This window comes from Chiroxiphia lanceolata, chromosome 4 (assembly GCF_009829145.1).
Source record: "Chiroxiphia lanceolata isolate bChiLan1 chromosome 4, bChiLan1.pri, whole genome shotgun sequence".
Taxonomy (NCBI): domain Eukaryota; kingdom Metazoa; phylum Chordata; class Aves; order Passeriformes; family Pipridae; genus Chiroxiphia; species Chiroxiphia lanceolata.
In genome coordinates, this window is record NC_045640.1 from 50,254,258 (window position 1) to 50,268,619 (window position 14,362).

Sequence of the window (14,362 nt, forward strand, 5' to 3'; positions counted from 1 at the left end):
TTCTACTCCCTTTATGACCATAACTGTTTTCCTCCTGTACTTTTATCTAAAATCTGAAAATCTCTGATTATTGAACTTCAACAAAAGACTACAATACAAAAAAGTTATCCAGTCTAATTGATTTGAGACATATTAATGTAACTACTTGTAAACAAGAATACTACATTGGTAATGCAAATTAAGTTTATCTCAGATTTATCCGCAGAAAAATAGGAAGGATAAATGGAGTTTTTCAGCTTAGACATTTGTATTACGATACAGCCATGCCAAGATGATGGGACCATTTGTCTTTACTTATTTACTCATTATAATTGATTATTATGTTCTGAAATACTGAATTGACTTGTCAGATTGTATTTCAGCAGTTTGAAATGCTATTGCAAGAAAGATTTAACACTTCCCTGAAACGTTTTATGACTAATAGTCATACAGTCTCAAGTCCTGAACAGGGCACAATCCTCCGTTGGTCTCAAAGCCAATGATCCTGCCTCTTTTCCTGCTCCTGACAAAATTGTATAGTTAAATATATTTGGGGTCTGCGACCAAGGGAAGAAACAGGAGCACATCATGTTTACCATCAGGATATGAGTCTGGCATATTCCTCTGGAGCTCCTCTGGAACTGCTTACCTCTTCCCTGAACGTACACAGAGCTTTTGCACCTGCACCATTATAGGCCCTGTTACGCACCTTGGTTAGGTGCCTGCAGAAGTTTTGGTGGGTGGCACAAATGCTCCTCAGAATCCTTGTATTTCAGAACAGCTGGTGCACATCACACTTTAATACAGTACTCAATCCAATCTATTCTGTCCTTCTACAGTGAGCTGACGGCCAGAACTATCTTCTCCTTCTCAGCTGAATTCCTGAGTTACAAAATAATTTCACCACTTTGAATTCACCAACATTATGACATTTGGACTCTGTTCTGTTGGTGGTTTGGAATTTGAGAGGGGTAGTAATTGGGTAGGAGACAATTTAGAGACAAAATATTAAGGGAGGGCCTGAAAAAGAACTTTGCAACTCAGTTCTGTATGGATCTATACGTTGCAGGGAGAAATTAGCAGTTTATAAACCCAGGACACAACTCTGCAAATTACTGTTTGTGGCACTATTCTTCCCACATTTGTGGCTTCATAGAAAATCCCCTTCTGTGGCTGGTTGAACAAAATGGCATGTACACATTCCTGCCACTGACAGCAACATCCTTATTATTCCATGTGTACACACTAAAGGGCAGCTGGGATTGTCACAACTGGGGCCTGGTTCCCTGGGTGCTCTCAGTAAGACTGTGTGAAATGCATGGAGCAGTTCTGTGTGAGCAGGTGGGCTGTAGCAATGTCCACAAAGCCATTTAACCATTCAGTCTGCACTCCTGTATATAGTGTGTAAAAACCACATGTCCAGTGAAAATGATTACACAGAACTTCGTTCATTTAAAAGGGAACTGCTGTGTGCAGCAGAACTGGGGTCAACTGCATATTTTTACCTACACAGATACTATAGAAATCGGTGATAACTCCTTCGACAAATGTGTTGTTTCAGCAATGACAGTCACAGACAAATGCTGTATTTTAACTTACAGGTAATGAAAGCAAATGATTTGTCACTTATCTGAAGCTACATAAATTCAGTGGTAATTTATAAAATGTAGTTTACAATATAATCCTAAAATATTAAAAAAGTAGCAGAATAAGTGATTTTTGCCACCATTTACAAGAGAAGAAAAAGCCTCCACCTGTTCAGGAATACTCTCATTAATTGAAATACACAGTTTTCTCAATACCTGCTCATGCATTCACCAAAAACATTCTCACCATGACTGTAACACTGATCTCATGCAATTGTTTGCAAGGAAAACTTAAAAATACTGCTAAACAAGATTCCCACAAAATCAGTTTCAAAGCTGAAACAGAACAGGGAAATGGGAACCATCTTCAATGAAACAGACTAGAATTACAGGGAACTTAAAGAAAAAGTAATTCTTGAAAACAGAAAAAGCAATGATGTAGGGGAAGAGGAGAATAAAATTTATATTTATGGTTTTTTGTCAGAACAAAACACATGAAAGTTACATTTGTGAAAAAAAACCCTGCAGTTTCAGACACAGTCAACAGATAAAAATTACAATCTTTCAAAAAATTAAAAAAAAAAAATTTGGGTCCTATTTCAATTTTCAGTCCACAGCGTGGGGTGCTACACTGGTAACTGAACACTGCCCTTTTTAATTTCTTTTTTTCAAATACTGTGATGATAACAAAAGAAGCTGTAAAATTTCTCATCAGCTTGTATACAGAATCTGTATAACTTTCTTTTTGTGCAGTGAGCATAAGAAATCTCTTGAATGCTTCAAATTAAGCTTTTAAAAAACATTATGATTATTTGCTACTACTGCTTCAATGTAGTTCGTAAGTACTTCTTCTAAGCCAATAATGCAGAGTTATGTTCTTAGAGTTCCAAGCCTCATCTGTCTTTTCTGACCTGGAAGCTCATTTACAGCTTCCATCAGAACAAGGACCACGCTTTTGTAAGTCAAAGCTTACGCCACATATTTGAAGTAATTTGTATTTTGCTGTCCTTCTGACCAAAGCCAGCCCAACCTCTGCAATTTACCCTTATTGTTTGCAGCTGGCATTAGATGTCTACCCTCCTAAGAGAGTTATCCCCAGTGACTAGGAGCAGGACAAAGGGGGCACACTGAAAGTCACTACTACGAATAGTCTGTGGTTTTAATGGAAGATGAACTGGCAGTAGCAGGACATCAGTGAACTTTACTAAGATCTCATGCTTTTCATAAAATGGTAGGGGGAAAAAAAAGGTCAAGCAATTAAAATAAAATAAAATAAAATAAAATATCAGTAAAATGCAAACTCTCTATCTTGTATTGGCGATTTTGACATAGGGGAAGTGTTTCTATACCATAGAATGGAAGAGTAAGAGTGAAATGTGACAAAACTAAAATTTTTCAATTTTTATGTGAAGACAGCAACTTAATGCCCCATTCATAAAGGTCTACTTCTTCCTTTATATATCAAGAGAAATCATTACTGAGATGGTTTACACAGAAGCTGCAGAAATTCATACCAATTAGCCTGCGTTCAGGTGGAAGCTGAACAGCTGTCTGATCTGCAAATCTGCAAAGAATCATGTGCTCCTAAAAAAAAAAAAAGAAGATAAAGCAAGAAAAATCTAATTAAATGTTTAAAAGTATTAAAAGTGCTATTACACTGAAGACTGTATTTCTAGAAAATTTATCTGTGTGCAAATCCCAATTTTTATTCTGCAAATATGTGTGTAAATCAAGATTTTGAAATCACTATCTCATTTCTACTCATCAGTTCCTTGCTAAACTTTCTAATTCTTTTCAGCACTTGAATTGGATGCAGTGTATACAAGAGAGCATTCTTCAAAGACATACTGCAGACTAATTTTGCCTTCAATAACTGATAAGCAACACAGTCTTCTTTTAGCACAGTCATCATAGGGCTGCACCTCTGCATCAATAAGCAGCCAAGATAAAATTCTTAAACAGGTGATTTGAACTACTGCACACTTCTCCAAGCAGTGATTTTGAATCCCAGAAGAACAGCCTCATGGTCAAACTTCCTCTGCCCTGCCAAATCCAGTCCGGATCAACTCAAAAGATCCTGAAAGCAAAAAATACCTGGCTGTGAATAGGAAAGTCTCCTCCATCAAAATTATCATAATGCAATTTCAACCTATCCCTGTTCCACTAGAAGTTTTTGCAAAGGCTTCTACAACAGCTGCAGTTGATTTCTTCCTATCCTGTCACCCAGGAGGATGGTGCAGTGGAAGATGCATTTCATTCCCTGTTTAGATCACTACACAAGCAGGCAGAACCCTATATCCTCATTTGCCTTCAAATCCCACCACCTATGTCAGCATTATGATTGCTCAAAGACCAGCGAAGCCAAGGAATGCAAGTCAGCCAGATGGTGAAAGAAAAAGCCTTGCAGGTGTAGCAATGAAATGAATGCTCTGATGACCACTGTGCTCTTTAGGACAGCTGCAATATTAAGTACAGGACAGTGTAAATCAGAACCATCTTAGAATTGTACAGCGTTCCCAAGTCTCCTACAATGTCACAAGGAGAAAACAGAAATGGACAACAACAAAAAGTGCTCTCCAAAGCAAAACTTCCAGAGCTATAGTTCTGAAAAAAAGGCATGTGTCTTGCATCAAAAACATTTTTTTTTAATTCTTGCCTGATATAAAATTATGACATTAAAGAGTTGGTTCTTGTACCAGATGGAGAGAGCAACTTCACCTAAGGACACTTCAGGTTCTTTCAGTATTCTGAAATAAGAATACTTACTCCACCTTTTTATCAGAGGGACATAAACATCCAGCAGTTTCTATTCCACTAAAAAGCTTCATATTAAATCAAGATGGTAACTACCCCACAGTACACTCCATCCAACTCATAAATTTAATAGACACCTGACTGCAAAAAATTTTCTTATATATTATAAAATAAAATATTATCACCATTTGATACTCAAATATTACTCATTTAAACAAATTTACACTATCTTGAGGCAAGGATATTTGTTCCCTAGTACAGCTCATTGGCATGAAGGTTTCCAGCTCACAGCTTCAGAAAAGATATAGAAGCAAAATGAGAACGTGTTATAATACATTTAGGACTTACACGCACTCCACCCACCCAGTTCCATTCAAATGTGGCTATTTTTGTAGCACAAAAGAGTTGAAAATGTTAACCCAGACATGAGTACTGGAGAACAAAGGACAAAAAGAGCCATGGCCACTACTAGGACAGAAGCAGCAGTGATAGGCAGCCTGGGGAGAAAAACAGGGATTTACAGGAGAGGGAAAAGATCCGTCTTAGCACACAACTCCTCACCAGCCTTCAGGCACCCAATACAACTTGGCTCTTTGCAACATCAATGTTCCAGCTCTTTGGACCAGACCAGAGCCAAGGTGAGCCTTATCACTTAACCTGAAAATCTGGACTGACTCCAATGCCTTGGCTTCTTAGAGAGGTGATCCAAAGAGATAAATTAGAGCATGTTATGACTACATTGTTTACCCATGACATACATTAAATTTTCAGAAATAAGAAGAAAAGCATTTCTAAAATAATGAAGGTTATAAACTGCCCAAACTTTGTGTGTGCATAAACAGTTAACTTGCTTACTAGAACACCCTTACCTTCAATTCCTATTAAATTTCCAAAGCAAAAAGTATATGCAAAGTTATACAGTTCTATTTTCTAATTCTCCTTGTGTCTTGAGAAACAGTTTCAAAATATATCATGGTAGAAATCTACAGATACCTTATTCTTTGCAACTATAAAATAATGAATTACAACATAATGTTCTCATCAAAAAAGTTTTGGAAATGCCAGACTGCTGGATGTCTTTTTAGATCTCACGAAAATAAAAGATAAGAGAAATTAATTTAAAATGGGAACTGGAGGGGGTGACACAAACAATGTCTGGCTAACACATGGCAACTTTGGCTGCTAGCCAATAACCTGTAACAATTTATTAATATGAAATATAAAAATGCATACAGCTAGCTGCATAACAAAAGTTATTTATAACTAGGATTATTGGAGGCACCAACCAGCCTAGACCATTTGTATAGACTCTTATGTTATTAAGAGCAGCAATATTTTCTAGCCTTGTCTTTGACTCCTGTGCCCTCTGCAACACAAATAATAAAATGCTGGAATCTACAGTGTTGACAAACCCTGTGATTTAAATCTCCATGGATTAACAAATTAAGAAAAAAATTCACTGAGTTGTAATGAAGTTATACACACTGTTCTAAACTAGGCATCCCTGACTTTATACTGTCACCATCTCCCTCTGTACTGTTAACTAGTTTATTTTAATAATGTTAGTAAATGAATTTCTTCTGAACTGAAACCAAAGTTCTTTGTGATTATGTGTTAGAAACACATAAATTTAAACAAGGGGAAACAATGACAGGTCTAAATCCATTGTGTGGCTTTTGTCATCTCAACCCGTGGGCATTTATTTCCATGTAAATTAGCAAAGTGTACATAAACCAGACTGTCATGAATGTAAGATTAGTGTATTAGCAGATAAGTGAATTTCCCCTAGAAGATAGCTGGAAATTTTCTTACTTTTAAAACTCCCCCCCATTTGAGGATTAAAAAGGATAATCTCCATTTTCCTGCCACATACAGCATCTTTGCACTGCTCACTGTCCCAAAAAAAATTTGGATATTACAAATACCTTCCTTTGCTTTCATATTTCTGTTATAAAGAATTATTCTGCATCTCCAAAATTCATTTCTACATTGTAAACACCAAGACCTCTGTCTAGGTTTGACATGTACATTTAGTAAAGTTTCTCTATAACCTTGCTTCTCTCAAAAGGAAACATTTTCTTTCCATGCCACATTAAGTGCATCTAAACGCTCATGACAAAGTTTAAAGATCAGTACCAGTTTTCTGCTGTCCACCTCTCTGCTCTTGTCCTTTTTCACTCCCCTGTTATCTTCACTCTGTCAGATCTGTGTGCTTCATTGATTCTTTCTCCCACATTTCTCTCCGACTATCTCCACAGACCCTTCCTTTGCAGGGTCAAAATGCACTTGAATACTTTCAAAATAACTTTGAAAAACATTTTTAAAACAATCCTCCATAAAATTCTCGCTGATCAGTACAAGCTTTTCCTGCTTGGTATGTCTAATCTTTTAGACATAAATTAGAGGGAAAAATCTAATGATTTTTAGAAAATAACAGCTCTATTTAAGGCTTAAATAAATTGGCACCTTGTAATTCTTAATGGATACATGCTGAAGTACTTTAGGAATGGCTCACTTATACATTATGATAAAATAAGGGGGTTTTTGTAGAGAAACTATTTAATTTTATTGAAGAAAAAAAGCCTTAAAACATGGATGGTGGAGAGAAAACACAATGACATCTGCACTATTAATGAACATTGCACATAACACATGCCACTCCTTGCAATTAAAAGATAACCACCTATATTTCATTCGACAAGATGACCCAGTGAAACACAGGAAACTGCCCATAAACCTTCCCACCCTGCCATTTTACATACCTTGTAGGACAAAATTTCTTTGAACTGATGACTGAAAAAAAAATAAATAGACCAATTTAATTAACATCTAAAACCAGCAAAGGTGGAAAGTAGGAGCAATTATTTAATACTTGAACACATTTTAAACAAAGTAGCAGTATCTGTATGCTACAGAAAGGCTTTCAAAAATACCAAACCCCATTGCAGCTCCCATTCACTAGAAAAGGAAAAGTGTACCTGATGGTGTCTTTTTTTCCCTATTATGTTAATCATAAAAATATTCTCTCTCTAAATCATTATAAATACTAACACAGATTTACTGTTCTTTCCTCATTGTCATATAAATACTTTATATATATTTAATAATACTCTAGACAAGCATATATTTTGTTTGTATCACAAAAGTAAGGAGCCTCTACAAAGGAATGGACTACAGAACACAGACACTACGGGGATATGGGTAGACTATCATGTTTTATGATCATATAACATAAGGAAAAAAAGAAAAAGCAAACCCTAAAATGCAGCTCGAAATAGGGTTAATAATTTTCTACAGAGGCTTGTGACGTTAGATTCAGAATTTTATCAAACACAAAACCCTAATTTATATTCTTGCAGCATCTATAGCAACAAAACTTTTCTAACATAGGGAGCATTTTTAGTCTTAGTGGTCCAAAAACGTAACTGGTCAAAGGTCCAACATTATATAGTCAATTTTAAAACAAGTCAACTGAGAAAACTATATGCCTGCTAGTTTTAGAAGACTTAAAATTTTATAGCCGCTTCCTTAGGAAAACTTATTTGTTTTATTGTGTTTGAAGAGAAAACAAAAATGGACACACACAAAGAGATGGAAGAATCAGATGAACTAAGAAAACACGGTTAAATCCAAAGCTTATCAAACTGACAAATTCTAAATATTTACTCTCTACATTTCTGTGCTAGCACACTTGGGTATTACAGAAGAATATGAAAATATGACAAATATTTAACATAGATGCATAAGATTTTTTAGATTTATTGATTTCTTGTCAGACTGCATGTTTCAGTTTGTTATTTTAGCAAATATATACTTCTGTCAATTCCTAGCAGAATTAAATCTTGGACATCAAAAATGCAAAGCTCAGCTTTATGAAAAAAAAAAAAAAGCCAACCAAAACACAACCCTCTTCTGCCACCTAGTTCTGATTCAGAAGGCTGTATCCTCTTATCTTCTGCCACTTTATGCTTATCTTTTACATTTTACTTATAGCAAAGGCATTAAAATTCTTAAGCATAAGATACATTAGTATCTCCCACATGGCGGATTTGAAGACAAAATATGTACACAGTCCATTGAAAAAGTACTAAAAATATGAACTGAAATATAGGAGAGCTTGTCTACTTGGGAATAAATCAGAGAAGTTTCACAAGCAGTAAACTGTGGTATAAAGCAGATTCACTTCTTAAGCTGATTGCTTACATCTTTCTGCAACATTAAAATGTCAATTCCCCTTCTTACAGTAATTTTTGTGAGTTTTCTATTAACTTTGTGATTTAAAGGAAAAAGGTCTGCATATTACATACTGTATCTACTATGCTCCTTGCACAAAGTCTCCTGAACTATGAAAGATAAATCCAGAAAAAAATAATCCAGCAATTACCAATCTGCCTCCCTTTCGTGATGGGTTGGCACAGACAAAGGAGAAAACAGTTTCATTCTAAGTGTGAATCAGCTTAGCCCAGAAACTCACAATGATCCTCAACTGATTAATTCTATACTCTCTTAGTATTTTATCCCATTACTTAAGTTGATATTTTAAGGTTTATCTTGTTAGCTTTCGTTTACCTTCGTGGATATTTGAACTTGACTGTGTTTTGAATGAAGCCATAACAGCACGGGGAGATGACAAAGGCTGCCCGTGCCCGGATGCAGTGCTCAATCACCATGTCTGTGGCCACACCACAGGCGTGCAGAGCCACCTACAGCAGTAAAAACAAAAACCAAGGAAACAAGAAAATTCCTTACAGCAACATTTTAAATACAATCCTGTTGAGCATCAACACCGAAGAAGCGTCACTCACCAAAAGTACTCAGATGGAAGTGCACAACATTGTGATATCAAATAAATTAAAAACAAAGTTCCAGAAAAATAGTTACAGAGAAACTATTTGTGGTAATTAGGCAAAGGTTTTTGTCAAGCAAAAAGGACTTAGAAACACAAAGAACTATTTCAAAACTGGATTTCAACTTAGCAGTAAGAGAAGTAACACATATACCTGAAGGTCACATTCAAAGGAGAAAATTTAACAATGGAGGTGGGGCGAAGCATCAAACACAACTTGCCCTCCTTTTTTTTTTCTTCTCCTTAATGTTTTCTTTCTTCTTCTTAGTGATGGGCTCTTCAGCTAAAACTAGAATAACATTTCATCACAACTACCTGTGAACCCTGACATGTGTTTGGGCAATGCACAGGTTGCACCCAAATTCTTCATACTCTCCTACAAAAAGGCAAGTTACTGCAAGGCAAGTTACTGCAGTACTCAATAAAGTGCAAGGAAAGGCAAGCAGCTCTCTCATCTCTGTGATGACAAACAGGCCAGGTGAAATGAAGACATTACTTACTCTGCCTCCTCCCATGTACTCTGTACCCCAAAGAGTAGGCCTGGTGCATAGATATTGCTCTGTGTTTTCATTGAACTAAGGACATTTTTGAGACATTTGTAATTTTATGCAGCAGTGTGGATTTATAAAACTACATTGTTTTCTTTGCTTTTGGTTCACTGTAAAGCTTTAAAGGGAAAAGCTTTAAAGCTGCACAGCTCAGATTTCAGGATTCAAAGTTGTTTTTCAAGGTAGAGCAATTGGAAGATAAAACCTTTGCTCTCAGATATAGATTAAAACAAAGTCTTTTTTTGTTTGCACTCTGCTTGCTGTAAGCTCAGCTGAGCAGACCATTAATCTTCAACTGAAATGTAACTGCATACAGACGGAAACAACTATTTTTTTCTCAAGCAGAACATTACAAAATTAACAAGAAAATAATTTCACAATGAAAGTTTTCTGCTCATATGAATTTAACAAGAATAAAACTAGTTTAACATCAGAAATAGAGTCTTAATATCACAGCTATCAGATTAGCACGGAATGTAATTATAGTTACTTCCTCATCTATCCAAGCAGAAAACAAAGATCTTTATTTTGCTTCCACATCTGAAAGAGACCGTAAAACAGCAGCAGATAAAACCAGTTGCATTGCTGAGCCCATATGACCTGTTACACCAACTGATTTCTTCGTGTTTCTCAGAACCAATTTACTTAAGGAAAAAAAAAATTACAAAATTAACAAAGCTTTCTCAGGATATCCTGTATATCCAACTCACTGTCCGAAACAAAATAAACTGTGAAGACTAAAGCAGATACGCAGATATTTGTTCCACAAATCCAAACACCTGTAAACACAGGAAAGCAAAGTGGCCCCTGATGAGAGCAACAGAGCTAATGCAGTGTGAGACCATTGTCCTGTATTAGCCCTCTGGTACTGCAACTGCCCAGAACAGTCCAGTGCACACAGAAAAGCAAAGGGAAAAGAATGTTTCCTGAAACTTCAGGTTTACTTTAGTGATCTTAAAAATAAGAGTACTCAACACGCTCAAAAATATCCCTGCTCTCCAACCAAATGTTAAACTTTTCAACTTGTTCTCACAAATTAGCTGAGATACTGTGAGTATTATAGAAATATTAAAAACAGCTGAGATCTCAGACTCCTCTGGGTGTTGGCATGTAAATGAACACTGCACGCAAGTATTTGGAAGCTTTCACTTTAAGACTGAAATAATTTATTGTGGTAGGTGGTTGTACTACAACATGTAATAGTACAATGCACCAGTACATTTGGCACTCAAACATGTTGTTTCAGAACCTTGACCATCATTATCCCGAGAGTTCATAAGGGCAGAAATTTCATGCAGACCAAAAGGGAAGTGGTTCACACAGAGTTTTTTAACCTGCTTTTGAACTCCTGACAGATAAAAAATAGCTAAATAACATACATTTGATCAAGGTAACTAAAATGCATATAAACCTATTTTAAACTAATACCAAACCCAGAGACGGTGACTTCAGTCACCTTCATTTTTCTATACCTCTCTAAATTTCAAGTACTATAACCAGTGAATTCGTCATTGTGTCCTTCCTCACATTTACACTATTGTTTTACAGAAAATGGTGAAGTCATGCAATGAGTGAATAGCTTTACAAGTCTCAGAAGATGGGTTTAAATATGGTACATTGATAAACTTTTTATTTATCTATGTATTATGGTATCTCTATCCATTTTTGTATCAGACCAGTGTTTATGACATAACGAGGCAAAAGTAGCTTTATATAAAAGTATAAACTTTATATTTTTATGTTCAAACATAGGTCAGCAAACCAGACAGCTCCCATCTTAAATATGCCAAGGAAAGTTAATCCTAAATTAATGAGCTAATCCTGAAGAGTGAATCATGGTATGATGCAAACTAATTCTGAAGCTGACATTGATACAGGTCTCCCAAAAAAGGAAAGCTCCAGGTTTGTCTGTTGAATAGACAAATCAAGTCACAGAAACTGAAATCACAGGCCCAGAAATTAAGCATTTCCAAGTGAATTCTTCTGACATATACTTCAGTATTTTCCTTGTCACAAAACTTGAAAGAGAGAGTATAACACTGTTTTATTAAATAAAAACTCTACAGAAATATTTAACATAGTACTAACCTTTAAAATAGACCCCCAAAAATTAAGACAGGAATTTCAATGATCACAAAACTGGAGACACATTTCACAGAAAAACTATTAAACATTTCACACACACAGTTCAGTAAATTATTCACAAGATCCTGATATTCCTGAAATAGATCTTTAGTTCATCCACTGAGATTTATATGACACTCTAGCACAAAAGCTAAAGCCAGAGAATTGAAAATTTACACTTGGAAGGACTGGGCTAAAACCATTTATTCTCTCCTCTTTCTCCCACACTGTGTTTCTTTTCCTTTATCAAATAAACCAACCGAATAGTTAAACAGCACTGTTCATGTACCATAAACCTTCAGCGTTAAATGTCCTCAGCTACAGCCAAAACAGGCCCTTAGATGGATGATTTAAAGAACAGTCAGTCTTGCATGGAAAGCTTGAGCCTTGCCACAGAAATTCATATTCTAGTAACAGAATAAAAAAAGTAGAAGACAGGAATATTTAGAGAGTTACAAAATACTATTTATGCCTTATTCTTCACTAGGGCTGCAGAGCTCTAGAGAACGTTCATCTCATTTATTTTCAAGGTCTGTAAGGATATAGAGAACTTTCTTCTCTCAGCTATTTTACTTATTCTAAGAATAATGAACCAGGCACTGAAGTTTTGAACTGGAAAAGTTATAATCACTTACCCCAATGTTAAAAGTCCCATTAAAATAGTCCAAATTTGCTTGAATGAACCAAATGTTGTTTAAACCTAGTTCATCACTTCTGTCTTTAGCACGGATCAGAGACAACTCCTTATTTTCTATGAGTACCACCTAGATTTCACACATAGGAGAAAGGCAAAATAATACTGAGAAATCAAAGTACAACATTACCAAGCAGAAAACTTTCTAGCTTAGTTGAGAAAACCTCTGAATTACTTGTGATAGAGTTTGTGATCTATAAAATGATTATCTGGAAACCCAATAACAATTGAAGGCATTTAATACTTGCCAATATTGATCAGCTTTCAAATATTTTATATTTTCCTACAACTTTTGTCTTCTCAGGAAAGCACCACACACATTTGGGAGTTACACTAAAAATTTCCATGTTTCAAACCTAAGTCCTCTGCTGAGACAACTGTGATGTCATGTGCCCTCCCTATATGCATATCTTTTTAAGGGGATCATCAGAGATCAAAAGCTCGTACTATCTGTACTTTTTATTGAGAATTTACCTGACATGATGGCATCATGTGAGCAAGAACAATTCCAACATGGCCCTGTGAAAACAAAAACAAATGACATGATTTGAATCACTTTTCGGTGTTCCCAGCTGTTCACTCATTACATGATGAGCATCCCACAAACAGTTGACAGAATCTTTGAAAGCAGGTAAAATTTCGGCATTTGTACTTCTGCAGCAACCACCTAGAACTGCAAAGGTGAAAGCTGAAATAAATGGTACCACATAAACAGAAATATACATTACCCCTCCACTGCAAAAATCCACAATCACATCTCCAGGCTTTGCAAGCTTTGTCACCACTGCTACCAAATTGTTCAGTTGCTGCTGCTTCCTGAGAGCCCGGTCTCTAGACATCTTTCCTGGGAATGACAAGAGAAAATGCTTAAGTAGAGACCAGCAGTTCTCAACAGTTTAAATCCTTAACTGCAAAGGACTCCAAGTGAAGTTTGAGGTTAAAACTGGCTGAAACACTTGTGCATCTTAATCCACTTAAAACTAAATTCACATATCTGGTAGAGCTTTCTCTAAAATTAACCTTCCACTTGTTGCTGTTAATGTATCCTTAGGAATAGACTCACATAAACTTAATGTAAAGCAATCAAATCAATGTAAGCTCTAGCCTGACTATACTCTAATCCTGTGATTCATTCTCAGAAACAGAGCTCAAACTTTCCCTAATAACCAGACCTGTTTATTTAAATGACTGTGTGTGCAAGGAGGTACTTTTCAAAGCAACTATTCTTACATAGTGAAGTCTGGCTTTCCATCCCATCTGTAACACAACCAGAAATGGAAAAACGACTTATTTCTTTCAAATGTGCTTGGTAAAGTCCAACATCCAGTTGCTTCAGATATAATGAATTTGTTTAGTCATCACTTACGTATTTGTAAAGATGCATTTTGTCTCAGTGGGGCTGAGTGCTGACAGACCTATTTAATACTCCTTTTGTTTGTTTAGAAAGCAGAGTTTGGCAGAGAGATTGACAGCTCATCTTTACAATAAGAAAAAAGGTACTGAAACAACTCTCTTGAATGAGTTTTCACAAAGGAGGTTTAGGTGTGCCAAACAATACAAATGTTCTCTGAAATAAGAACATTTTTCTTACTTGGAGCATCACACTATATGAGAGTATGGACACTCTTCAGTTTCATATAAAATTCCTTATATTTTTCTACTAAAAATTTGTGTTTCCCAGTACCAAGGTGTAGTTTAGAATAAAATCCACAAATCAGTGAAGTTTCCTAGTTACTGTAAATAGGAGCAGTTCAATACTCATCATCATCATCAATTGCATTTATTAAATAGTTTATTGTTTAAAACTCTATCCTGAAAATGTATACTTTTG

The 14,362-nt window shown here is 35.8% G+C and overlaps 1 protein-coding gene across 1 annotated transcript in view; it reads right to left on the reverse strand.

The window, feature by feature from the left end:
* Positions 1 to 14,362, reverse strand: part of GSTCD (glutathione S-transferase C-terminal domain containing) — a 61,326-nt gene that overhangs the window by 1,048 nt on the left and 45,916 nt on the right. Inside the window, 6 exon segments of the mRNA XM_032685210.1 lie at positions 3,080 to 3,149; positions 7,082 to 7,112; positions 8,889 to 9,022; positions 12,473 to 12,601; positions 13,006 to 13,050; positions 13,260 to 13,375. Coding sequence (XP_032541101.1) covers positions 3,080 to 3,149; positions 7,082 to 7,112; positions 8,889 to 9,022; positions 12,473 to 12,601; positions 13,006 to 13,050; positions 13,260 to 13,375 — 525 coding nt within the window.